The 13,131-nt window shown below is 42.0% G+C and overlaps 1 protein-coding gene across 1 annotated transcript; it reads left to right on the top strand.

Moving 5' to 3' along the window:
- The first annotated feature begins 3,385 nt into the window (after window positions 1-3,385).
- LOC138899072 (uncharacterized) lies at window positions 3,386-10,388 on the top strand. Its single transcript, XM_070185188.1, has 3 exons — window positions 3,386-3,489; window positions 9,758-10,089; window positions 10,198-10,388. The coding sequence occupies exons 1-3, from the start codon at window positions 3,386-3,388 to the stop codon at window positions 10,386-10,388; spliced, it is 627 nt and encodes a 208-aa protein (XP_070041289.1).
- Window positions 10,389-13,131: the final 2,743 nt, after the last annotated feature.

Genomic DNA, 13,131 nt, shown 5'->3' on the forward strand with positions numbered 1-13,131 from the left:
ATTTTGTATGCTGTTTCTATACCTGATATACAAAATATATACAATTTATTTGTCTTCTTTTTCGAGTTTCAAACTGAAATGCCAACCAAAGCCAACTCGAATCTTCACCAAATTCACTCAAAATTGAGATATAAACTCCAACGGATATCTCCAATCATTTGCATCAATACTCAATACAAACAAATAAGATATTCGCTAATTTTTGAATTCAAAGCTTCAAAACTTTTTAATGATTGTCAATGGATATTTTTAATCATCACACATGCTTTTTTGCTTCGTTCCACGTTTTCCTCTCCTCATAAATCTATTTATAATTTTTTTCCACATGACTTAACATCAACTCCTGTTCTCTAAAATCTAAATTGGTTTCTTTTTCAGAATTTTTGCTACCTCCCTATCCATACCTTCGTAGTTTGAAGGTAGATTGCACGTGATTCGATAATTCATCCCTTGATTGTCTTCTTCAGCTGACTTTACAAGAGCTTTGCCTCCATAACTGTGCTGATTTCAGCGACACAAAATTAATGGGGAAAAACGTGAAAAAGAAAGAAGAGGGAGAGAAAATAGGTAATATTAGAATATAATATATTATTTTGTATATAGATGGTAAATTGTATATGTTAATGTAATTAAGTAATAATTTCTCTAGGAGGAGTAAATAAGTTTATAATGTAGTATAGTTAGGTAAAAATCTGATGAAAAATCTGTTCACTTTTCATCTGTTGAAATCAAATGCCATGGCCCAAAAAAACATAATAATTATATATCAAACTATAACATAATATAATCTTGAGATTTTTATTTATCTATACTATTTTTGAAACTTACTTATCCGTAATATTGAAGTTTTAACTTAATTAAAAGTAGATATATAATTTATCAACTATATACAAAATAATGTATTAGATTCGGTACCCGTTATGAGTTAGTTTTCGGAGGTGTTCCCTACAAATTTACCGGGTATGCCACTGTATAGGCATATTGACTTTTGCATTGATTTGGTTCCGGACACTTAGCCTAAATCTAATCCATTGTACCGTATGGCTTTAGCCTAGTTGAAGGAATTGAAGGATCAGTTGTAGGATTTGCTTGATAAGGTGTTTAGTAGACCGAGTGTTTCACCTTGGGGTGTGCCGATGTTATTTGTTAAGAAAAAAGACGGATCAATGAGGATGTGCATTGATCATCGACAGTTGAACAATGTTATCATCAAGAACAAATATCTATTACCTTGGATTGATGATTTATTTGACCAGCTTTTGGGTGCCAAGGTATTTTTCAAGATTGATTTGAGATCTGGCTACCATCGGGTATAGATTAGGGCATTATATGTCCCTAAGACAGCTTTTAGGACTCCTTATGGTCATTACGAGTTCTTGGTGATGTCATTTGGATTGCCTAATACTCCAGCAACCTTCATGGATTTAATGAACCGAGTGTTCAAGGCGTATCTGGATTGCTTCGTGATTCTTGTCATTTATAATATTCTGGTTTACTCTCGCAGCAAAGAGGATCATAAGCAGCACATATGGATTGTACTTCATACTTTGAAGGATCGTCAATTATATGTCATGTTTTCGAAGTGTGAGTTCTGCTTGGACTCAGTATCGTTTTTGGGTCATTTTGTGTCTTCAGATGGTATCAAGGTGGATCCCAAGAAGAATGAGGCAGTTAAGAACTGGCCTAGACCTACTTCAACTATAAAGATTCGGAGTTTCTTGGGTTTGGCCGGCTATTATCACCATTTCATAGAGGGGTTTTCATATATCTCAACCCCAGTGACCTAGTTGACTCAGAAGGGTTCTCTTTTCAGATGGTCTGACGAGTGTGAGGAGAACTTTCAGAAGCTCAAGAATGCCTTGACTGCAGCCCCAGTATTGGTATTGCCCACAGGTTCGGCGTCTTACACTATGTATTGTGATGCAACGTATATTTGTCTTGGCGCGGTATTGATGCAGGATGGAAGTGTGATTGCCTATGCATCTCGTCAGTTGAAGGTCCAAGAGAAGAACTACCCTGTGCACAATTTGGAGTTAGCAGCCATTGTTCACGTGCTCAAGATTTGGAGGAACTATCTTTATGGCATGCCATGCAAGGTCTACACCGATCATCGGAGTCTCCAGCATCTATTCAATCAAAGGATCTTAATTTGAGGCAACGGAGATGATTACAGTTATTGAAACACTATGATATCACCATATTATATCATCCGGGAAAGGCAATATGGTGGCCGATACCTTGAGTAGGAAAGCGAAGAGCATTAGTAGCTTGGCATTTATACCGACAGTGGAGATGCCGTTAGACATGGATATTCAGGCTTTGGCTAATAGGTTCATGAGGTTAGATAGTTCGGAGCCTAGTAGGGTTCTTACTTGTGTTGTGGCACAATCATCTTTGTTGGAGCGCATCAAGGCTCGCTAGTTTGATGATCCTCACTTGTTGGTGTTAAAAGACACGGTATAACAGGGTGGTGCTAAGAAGGTTATGATAGGGGATGATGGTATTATGCAGCTTGGGGGCCGGATGTGTGTTCCAAATGTTGATGGATTGAGAGAGTTGATCCTTGTAGAGGCTCATAGTTTACCATATTCCATTCAACTAAGCATTACGAAGATGTATCGTGACTTAAATCAACATTATTGGTGGTGGAAGATGAAGGATGAAATTGTTGGATATGTCTCTCGGTGCTTGAACTGTCAGCAGGTGAAGTATGAGCACCAAAAATCGGGTGATTTGACTCAGAAGTTAGTAATACCAGAGCGAAAATGGGAGCGACTACGGAATTTGTGGTAGGCTTACCACGGACCTTGAGGAAGTATGACGCTGTTTGGGTCATTGTGGGCAGGTTGACTAAGTCCGTATATTCCATTTAGTGATGACTTCCTACTCCTTAGAGCGGTTGGCTCAGATTTACATCAGGGAGATTGTTCGCCTGCGTGATGTGCCTATTTGTATTATCTCAGACCGTGGAAAACAGATCACTTCACACTTTTGGAGAGCTATCCAGCATGAGTTAGGCATGCGGGTCGAGTTGAGCACCGCGTTTCACCATTAGACGGACAGACAATCTGAATGCACCATTCAGATTTTCAAGGAATTGTTGAGGGCATGCTCTATTGATATCGTGGGTCATGGGACCAGTTTCTACCTCTAGCAGAGTTTTCCTACAATAATACCTATTATTCAATTATCCAGATGGCTCTGTATGAGGCCTTATATGGGAGGAGATATCGTTCTCTGGTTGGATTGTTTGAGCCCGGTGAGGCTAGATTATTGGGCACAAACTTGGTTCGTGATGCTTTGGAGAAGGTGAAAGTGATTCAGGAGTGGCTCCGTACAACACAGTTCCAGGAAGAAGAGTTATGCTAATAGGAAGGTTCAGGATATGGCTTACATGGAGTGTGAGAAGGTTCTTCTCCGAGTTTCTCCTATGAAGGGCGTGATGCGGTTTGAGAAGAAGGCAAAATTGAGCCCAGTTATTGGCCCATTGTGATTTTTGAGAGAGTTGGAGATATTGCTTATAGACTTGCATACCCTCTTTGCTTAGAGGGGGTACATCCAGTATTTCATATTTCCATACTTCGGATGTACCATGAGGATAGGTCACATGTTTTAGACATCAACACGGTGGACCTTGATGAGAAGTTCACATATGAGGAAGCGCGGGTGACTATTCTAGACTGATAGGTTCGAAAGTTGAGATTTAAAGATATTCCTTCTGTGAAAGTGCATTGGAGACGTCACCCGATTGAGAAGGCTACTTGGTAGTCCGAGTCAGACATGGTGAGTAGGTACTCGCACCTCTTTACCAGCCTAAGTATATTTCTATGTTTGTTCGAGAACGAACGTTTCTTTTAGACGTAGAGAATGTAACAACCCGATAGGTCGTTTTGATTACAAGCTCCCCATTTTATGTTTTGATACCTTCCATAGCTCTATTTGATGATTTATAACTTGTGTGCATGTTCCGTGTTGACTTTCAAAAACTTTAGATGTGAATTTTTAAGGAAAATGTGATTTTTGACTTTGAAAATGGCTAGAGTTGACCACGGTCAATATTTTTGGTAAACGACCTCGCATCGATGTATTAACCATTTCGGTAGGTTTGTATGATGATTTTGGACTTATATTCATATTTGGTTAGGGTCCCAGGTGACCCGATACCGTTTCAGCGCTTTATATAAAAAGTTGGAAATTTGAGTTGGAACTTCGAAAATCTTGAGTTTTGATGATCAAATCTTGATTTTAGATGTTATTTTAATGGTTTGAGCTTGCGAGCAAGTTTGTATAATATTATTACACTTATGTGGATGTTCGGATTGGAGCCCTAGGGGCTCGAGTGAGTTTCAAATAGGTTGTGGACTATTTGTATGGTTGTTGTGTTTGCTGGTGTTGCTGAACTGTAGATCTCGCATTTGTGAGGTTCTGTTTGCATATGTGAGCCTCGCATTTACGAGACAATGCTCGCATGTGCATGATGGGCAGGGGCAAGTACACTTCATTTTTGCGAAGTCTTAGTCTCTTTTGCAAACTAGGGGGTTACCACAATTGTGATCACTGTGTCGTATTGCGACACTAGGTAGTGGTTTGACAACTTCACATATGCGAAGCTTTGTTCTCTTTTGCGAAGGATTGGACCTTCGCAAATGCGAAGGTTCAGTCGCATTTGCAACATCTGGGAGGCTCAAGCACTGGTCGCATTTGCGATAAGTGGTTCACATTTGCGGACGTTGCAATTGCAAACAAGCGTTTGCAATTGCGATACTTGCAGCTGTGCAAAATGTTGGAATTTCATGACTTAACTCATTTTACACCATTTTTTACACCTAGACTCCATAGAGGCAATTTTTAGAGAGTAATTTCTTCTCAACTTTATAGGTTAGCAACTTTAACTTGTTTTCATTTAATTTCCATTACTTTTCTATGAATTTTCACTATCAAATTTAAGATTTCATAGGGTAGAATTTGGGATTTTTGATAGAAATCAGGAATTTTGTAAAATTGAGACTTAGACCTTAAATTTAGATTGAATTTCAAAACAAATCACATATTTGGGCTCGGGGGGAATGGATAGTTGGAATTTGGTCTTAATTTTGGATTTCAACCACATGGGCCCTAGTTAAACTTTTGTTGACCTTTCCAATTATGATGAAGATCGAACCTTTTTCATTCGAGGGTAGTGTAACGACCCGACCGGTCGTTTTACTTTACAGATCCCCGTTTCCCTATTCAAAACTTATCCTATGTGCTTTTACTATTTTATGACTTGAGAGGATGGTTGGTTTAACTTTGGAAGGGTTCGGGTTAAATTCGGAACACTTAGCTCCATAATAGTGGCATAAGGTGGCCAACTTTGAATTGAGTCAATACTTTTAGTAAATGACCTCAGAATCGGTATTTGAAGGCTCCAATAGCTTCATATGATAATTTTGGACTTGGGAGTATGTTCGGATTGAGTTTCGGGTAGGTCGGGAGCATTTCAGCGCCTATTATTGAAAGTTGGAATTTTTAAGGTTTTAGAATTTTCTAAGTATGACTTGAAGTGGATTTTGGTGTTATCAATATCCGTTTGACGTTCCAAAACTTGAAATAGGTTTGTATGGAGGATTATGACTTGTGCATAAAATTTGGCATAATTCAGAGTTGTCTAAGTATGTTTCGATGCGTTCGAAGTTGGATGAAAAGAGTTTGAAGCTTAGAAGTTGATTAGTGAGGTTTTGAGGCGAGATTCTTGATTTCGGTGTTGTTTTATGTGTTCTGAGGCTTTGAGTAAGTTTGCAATATGTTTATGGACTTTCTAGTGCATTTGGACAGGGTCCCGGGTGGCTCGGTGTGTTTCGGACCACCCGGAGCATGTTTGAACTTGGGTGAAATTGCTGGTGTGCTTCGCGATCGTGAAGGTAGTCCCACAATCACGAAGAAGGTTGATGATGGGCCCCTGTATTTATCTTCGCAAACATGAGGAGGCTCACCCGAATGCGGAGAAGGACCTTGTCCTCCTCCGCGAATGCGTATGCTTGATCACAAACACAAAGAAGGCTAGGAGGGGGATGGATGTGAGGTAGAAGGCCTTCGTGAACGCGAGGTGTGGAACGCGAAAGCGAAGGGCAGGGTCAGGTGAGCATCGCAAACGCGACTACGAGGTCGCGAATGTGAAGGGTAACTGGGCTGCTTGTGTTGATTTGAAGAGTTATCCTTTGCGATCGCGAAGAAGAGCGGGCCTGGGTAGATTTGATTTTAATACATGATTTGGTTCATTTTCTTTCATTTTCACTTGCGTTGGCCAGTTTTGAGAGCTCTCTTGAGAATATTTTCATCAATCATCACAAGGTAAGTGCGTTCTACCCTTTTTTGGATAATAAATACATGGATTATGGGTAGATTTAATTTGGAAATTAGTAAAAATTGTGAGATTTGGTTGTAAACATAGGGTTGGGTAAAAATGGGTTTTGACCGCGAAATTGATTATGGAATCAAGAATAAATTATATATTTGAGTTCGTGAGGTCATGGGTAATATTTATCTTCAAAAGATTTTGGAATCCGGGCACGTGGGCCCTGGGTGACTTTATGGACTTTCCAAATTTGGTTGGGAAATTAGTTTAATATTTAATTTTTGAACTTTTGAGCATATATTGATTAGTTCATACAACTTTTGATTAGTTTGGGGTTGCTCAGCGTCGTTTGAGGAGTTCTAGTAAGGTTAAAGAGCCAGATTAAGGACTTAGAAGCGAGGTAAGTCTCTTTTCTAACCTTGTAAGAGGGATTTTATCCTCTTAGGTTTATTGATTTTTGTGTGCTACATGTTTTGGGGAGCTACATACTGACAAAGGGATGAGAGTCCGTATGTAGTTATATCTATGTTATGTCCGAGTAGACTAAAGTTCACATCATGCCTTAATTTTGTTACCTGTACTCATCCTGCGTACTTGATTTCCTTAATTTATGACTATGATTGAAGTTAGAATAAAATATTGACTTAGCCTCTTACTGTGGAAAATTGTGAATTACTTGATGAGCTATAGATCCGTGTTTTCTCGACTTGCATGTATTTTCGTGAGCGAGGTAATTTATCTACTCTTATGGGATCAGGCCGTTCATCTCGGCAGTGATGTAAATTGCTCTTAAGGGATCGGGCCGTTTGCCTCAGCAGTAAGTTATACTTTTCTTATGGTATCGGTTCGTTTGCCTCGGTAGTACTGTGTATCACTACTCTTTTGGGATCGGTTTGTTTGCCTCGGTAGTACAAAGTTTCACTTTCCTATGAGATTGGACCGTTTGCCTCGGCAAACTCGTGCTTAATACTTGAGATTGGAATTGGTTATGATAACAGTTGAATTAGAGCATTCGAGACTGGTTATGGCATTCTAGTGATTGATATAGGTCCATGTTGGAGATTTATTATCAATGCTTTGTCTGTTTCATTACTACTTGTTGTACATCCTCCATGTTTACTTTATGTATTTTTATTACTGTTTGACCACTAGTAAGTGTCAAGTCGATGCCTCGTCACTACTTCTTCAAGGTTAGACTAGATACTTACTGGGTACGCGTTGTTTTACGTACTTACGCTACACTTCTGCACTGAATGTGCAGGTATTGAGACAAGTAATTCCAGTGGTCACACGGGCGCGTAGACGCACTTCAACGGAGACTTAGTGATGAGCTACTTGCCTTGCTTCGATCTGTAGCACTGGAGTCTCCCTCTATCTTGTTTATTGTTTCTGTCTATTTTACTTTGGACAGTAGTTGCATTAGTGTTTTATATTCTCTAGATTGCTCATGCACTTGTGGCACCGGTTTTTAGGGGCTTCTAGCGTTCATGTACTATTGTACTTATCATTATTATCATCGTGGTTTATGTATTATTCACACTTGATATCTTTTGAGAAAGAAGTATGTACGGTTGCATGAGATCTTACTTATTTAAGTGTTTTAAAGGAAACTTTCATTTTTAAAAGTTAAAAAGGGATAATTAAATTGGAGGTTCATATGTGGGCTTGCCTAATGGCGGCGTTAGGCGCTATCACGATCTAATATAGGTTTTGGGTCGTGACAGCTTGGTATCAAAGCTCTAGATTCACGTATGTCTCGCGAGTCATGAGCAGACCTTATAGAGTCTTGCGGATCGATGCAGAGACGTTCGTACTTATCTTTGAGAGTCTATAAGGTGTTAGGAAACCTCTCTTTCTTCATCCCATATCGTGTAGTTAATATTGTGCTATGTATCTTTCTATTGTTCTCTCATAGATGATAACAACGCACGCGAAAGATGTACCAAGCATTAGAGGAGCTGTTGCCCCCGTTGTTAGTGGTCGAGGCAGAGGCGGGGGAGGGCTCTAGCTCCTATTAGAGGATAGGGGCATCCTAGAGTTTCTCCCATTGCACCACCAGTGGATCCAGTGGAGGATCCTATTATTGAGGAGCAGGATGAGGCGCCTGCTGTTCCCTGACAGATTTCATGACTGTGCTGGGATTTTTGGAGGTCATGTGCCGTATCTTGTGGTTCATGGAATCTATGACGCAGGTTGGTTTATTTCCAGTAGACCCAGCCACGTCTTAGGCAGGAGGGGGAGCACAAACCCCTACCGCTCAGGCTCCAAGGCACGCTGCTACCGTTTATCAAACTCCATGTGCACTATCTGCGGGCGGGGTCCATCCAGTGGCAGCGGCTATGCTAGAGCACGTACCAATCGCGATCGTTGAGCAACAAAAGTGGCTAGACAGATGGACTAGGCTTCATCCCCCTAACTTTGGGGTGAGCGGTCAGAGGACCTATAGGATTTCATTGACCGGTGCAAGGATATGCTATGTAACATAGGGACATTGGAGTCCAACGGGGTGGACTTCACCACCTTTCACCTTGAGGGCAAGGCCCGCAGATGGTGGCAGGCTTACCTCCTTAGCAGGCCAGCAGGTTGACCTCCCTTGACTTGGGACCCGTTTACTCATCTATTCTTAGATAAGTACATACCACCTTCAGAGAGATAGGACCTATGGGGCCAGTTTGAGTGACTCCGTCAAGGTCATATATCTGTGACCGACTATGAGGCAAGATTAACTTGTCTCACCATGCAGCTATTATACTCCCCACAGACGCAGAGAGGGTGCAGAGGTTCATTGTCAGTCTTCACCCTGAGATCTAGGTTTCTATGGCCTGTGAGGAAGAGATGGGAACCCCCTTTCATCAGGTTGTGGATATAGCTTTGAGGATCGAACGTATCCATAACTGCAACAGAGAGTTTGTGCCGAGGGATAAGAGGCCCCGGTAGCTTGGTGGATTCAGTGGCGCCCCACCTGGGGGCAGAGGTCAGTTCATGAGGGGCGAGTCTAGCAGGCCCATGCTTTCAACACCACCGCCTACTCGGAGTGCTCCGGCACGACCCTACTTCAGTGCTATTCCAGAGAGTACTTACCATCCGCCAGCTATTCAGGGTTCCTCTAGTGGGTATTTAGGACATCAGGGTCAGACTTCAGGTCAGCAGTCCACTGCTTCGAGTGGTGGTTTTGAGTGATTGGAGTTTGGCCACGTGAAGAGGTTTTGACCTAGACTTCGGGGCAAGGTCGTGTAGCAGGACAATCGGCCCATGATTACCGCACCATCTACCACACCGCCCACCCGGCCGTCCAGAGGCGAAGGGTAATAGAGGTATAGGCCATTCAGGTGGCGCTCCGGCTAGATAATATGCTTTCCCAGCAAGGCCAAAGGTAGTTGCCTCCGATGTAGTGATCACAGTAACTATTTCTGTTTGCTATAGGGATGCCTCAGTACTATTTGATCCAGAGTCTACTTATTCCTATGTTAATTCTTTGTTTTCTTCTTATTTGGATGTATTGCGTGAGTCCTTGAGTGTTCATGTATATGTGTCCATGCGAGTGAGTGATTCGATTGTTGTGGATCGGGTCTACCAGTCTTGTATGGTGACTTTCTATGGTTATGAGACCAGAGAAGATCTTCTATTTCTTGATATGGTTGATTTTGAGGTTATCCTGTGCATGGTCTGGTTGTTTTCGTACAATGCCATTCTTGATTGCCATGCCAAGACTGTTACCTTGGCAATGCCTGAGTTGCCTAGATTAGAGTGGACAGGTTCGTCTATTGGTACTTCCAGTTGGGTTATTTCTTTCTTGAAGGCTCGACATATGGTCGAGAAGGGTTAATTGGCCTATCTGGCCTTTGTTTGAGATACTACTGCAGAGACTCCCGCGTTAGATTTAGTACCGGTGGTACGGGAGTTTTTTGATGTATTTCCTGCTGATCTACCAGGTATGCCTCCGGATCGAGATATCGATTTCGGCATTGATTTGGTGCCGGGAACCCAACCTATTTATACTTTGCCTTATCGCATGGCTCCAAATGAGCTGAGGGAATTAAAGGAGCAGCTTTAAGAGTTGCTTAAGAAGGGGTTCATTAGACCCAGTGTGTCGCCTTGGGGCGCACCAGTGTTATTTGTGAAGAAAAAGGATTGGAATATGCCGATGTGCATTGATTACTGACAACTGAACAAAGTCATCATCAAGAATAATTACCCGTTGTTGCACATTGATGATTTGTTTGACTAGCTACAGGGTGCCAGGTATTCTCTAATATCAACTTGAGGTCATGGTATCATCAGTTGAAGTTTCATCCTTCGGATGTTCCGAAGACAGTTTTTTGGACTAGGTATGGGCACTGTGAGTTTTTAATGACGTCCTCCGGCTTGACTAATACCCCGTCAACATTTATGGATTTGATGAATCAGGTGTTTAGGTCGTATCTTGACTCATTTTTTATGGTATTCATTGATGACATATTGATCTACTCGCATAGTATGGAGGAGCACGAGCAACATTTGAGGTTAGTGCTTCAGACCTTGTGAGAATAAAAGCTATATGTTAAGTTCTCCAAGTGCGAGTTATGATTATATTTTGTGGCTTTCTTGGGGTATGTTGTATCAAGTGAGGGTATTAAGGTGGATCCCAAGAAGGTCGAGGCAGTTCAGAGTTGGCCTCGTCCTACCACGGCGACCGAGATCAGGAGTTTCTTGGGGTTAGCAGGTTATTATCGTCAGTTTGCGGAGGGCTTCTCGACTATTGTAGCACTTTTAACTAGATTGAACTAGAAGGGTGCTCCGTTCAGATGGTCTGATGATTGCGAGGCAAGCTTTTAGAACCTCAAGACCGCTTTGACTACAACATCGGTGTTAGTGTTGCCCTCAGAATCAGGGGTGTATAATATGTATTGCGGCACTTTACGTGTTGACTTGGGTTGTCTATTGATGCAAGAGGGGTGAGTGATTGCATACTCTTCATGTCAGCTGAAGCCCCACGAGAAGAATTACCCCGTACATGATTTGGTGTTGGCTGTGATAGTTCATGCTCTCAAGATCTGGAGGCATTATCTTTATGGGGTGTCCTGTGAAGTTTGCACCGATCACCGCAGTTTGCAACATTTTTTTAAGCAGAGGGATCTTAATTTGAGGCAGTGTAGGTGGCTTGCGTTATTGAAAGATTAGGATATCACTATCCTTTATTATCCGAGTAAGGCAAATGTGGTTGCGGATGCCTTAAGAAGAAAGGCTGAGAGTATGGGTAGTTTGGCATTCATTTCAGCATAGGAGAGGCCATTGGCATTGGACATTCAGTCCTTAGCTAACAGACTTGTGAGGTTGGATATTTCAGAGCCCAGCCGAGTTCTTGCATGTGTTGTGGCTCAGTCTTCTTTATTCGAGCGGATCAAGGCTCGCCAATATAATGATTCGCACTTGCTGGTCCTTAGGGAGACGATGTTATGGGGTGACGCCAAGGAGGTTGCTATCAGTGATGATGGTGTTCTGCGACTCTATGGTCGCTTATGTATTCCTAATGTTGATGGTCTGAGGGAGACGATTCTAGAAGAGGTGCACAGTTCGTGGTATTCTATTCATCCAGGTGCTACAAAAATGTATTATGACATGAGGCAGCATTACTGGTAGCGGCGGATGAAGAAGGACATAGTTAAGTATGTGGCAAGATGTATAAATTGCCAGCAGGTCAAGTATGAGCAACGGAGGTCAAGTGGCCTACTTCACAGATGGTTATACCATTGTGGATGTGGGAGCGCATCACAATGGATTTCATAGTTAGGTTGCCGCGGACGTTGAGGAAGTTCGATGTTGTTTGTGTCATTGTCGATAGACTGACTAAGTCTGCACATTTTATTCTGGTGGTGACTACGTACTCTTCAGAGTGGTTGGCCAAGATTTATATTCAAGTGATTATCCGGCTGCATGGTGTGCCTATTTCTAGCATTTCAGATAGAAGCCCTCAGTTCACTTCACACTTCTGGAGAGCAGTACACAGTGAGTTGGTACCTGGGTAGAGCTCCACACAGCTTTTCATCCGCAGACCGTCGGGCAGTCGAAGCAGATAGTTCAGATTCTGGAAGATATGCTCAGATCATGTGTTATTGACTTCAGAGGGTAGTGGGATAAATTCTTACCATTGGCCGAGTTTTCTTATAATAACAGTTATCAGCCTAGCATCGAGATGGCTCCATTCGAGGCTTTATATGGTCGGCGATGTCGTTCCCCCCATCGGTTGGTTTTAGCCCGACGAGGCTAGATTATATAGTACTGACTTGGTAAAATATGCCTTGGATAAGGTAAAGCTGATTCAGGAGCGACTGCGCATAGCACAGTCTAGATAGAAGAATTGCACAGATCAAAAAGTGTGTGATTTATCATTTATGGTGGGCGAGAAAGTTCTCTTGAAAGTCTCGCCGATGAAATGTATCATGAGGTTTGGAAAGAAGAAAAATCTGAGTTCGAGGTTTGTTAGCCCATTTGAGGTATTGAAATGAGTTGGGGAGGTTGCTTACGAGCTTGATTTGCCTCCCACTCTATGGGAGTTTATCCGATTTTCCATGTGTCTACGCTATGAAAGTACCATACCGGCAAGTCGCATGTGTTTGATTATGACACAATTCAGCTAGATGAGAGCTTGGGCTACGAGGAGGAGTCAAATGCCATTGTTGACAAGAAGGTTCGCCAGTTGAGGTCTAAGAAGATTTTTGCGTTGAAGGTCCAGTGGAGGGGTCATCCATTCGAGGAGGTTACTTGGGAGGCCAATGAGGACATGCAGAGCAAATATCCACACTTATTCAGCACTCTGG

This window comes from Nicotiana tomentosiformis, chromosome 9 (assembly GCF_000390325.3).
Source record: "Nicotiana tomentosiformis chromosome 9, ASM39032v3, whole genome shotgun sequence".
Classification (NCBI taxonomy): domain Eukaryota; kingdom Viridiplantae; phylum Streptophyta; class Magnoliopsida; order Solanales; family Solanaceae; genus Nicotiana; species Nicotiana tomentosiformis.

Bases quoted from the DNA above. Each gene is read 5' to 3' on its own strand.
- LOC138899072 (XM_070185188.1), top strand. From the start codon at position 3,386: ATGGCTTACATGGAGTGTGAGAAGGTTCTTCTCCGAGTTTCTCCTATG. The intron at 3,490-9,757 runs GTGATTTTTGAG...TGTTTGCTATAG, and splicing joins AGCCCAGTTATTGGCCCATT to GGATGCCTCAGTACTATTTG. The intron at 10,090-10,197 runs GTTCGTCTATTG...ATACTACTGCAG, and splicing joins GCCTAGATTAGAGTGGACAG to AGACTCCCGCGTTAGATTTA.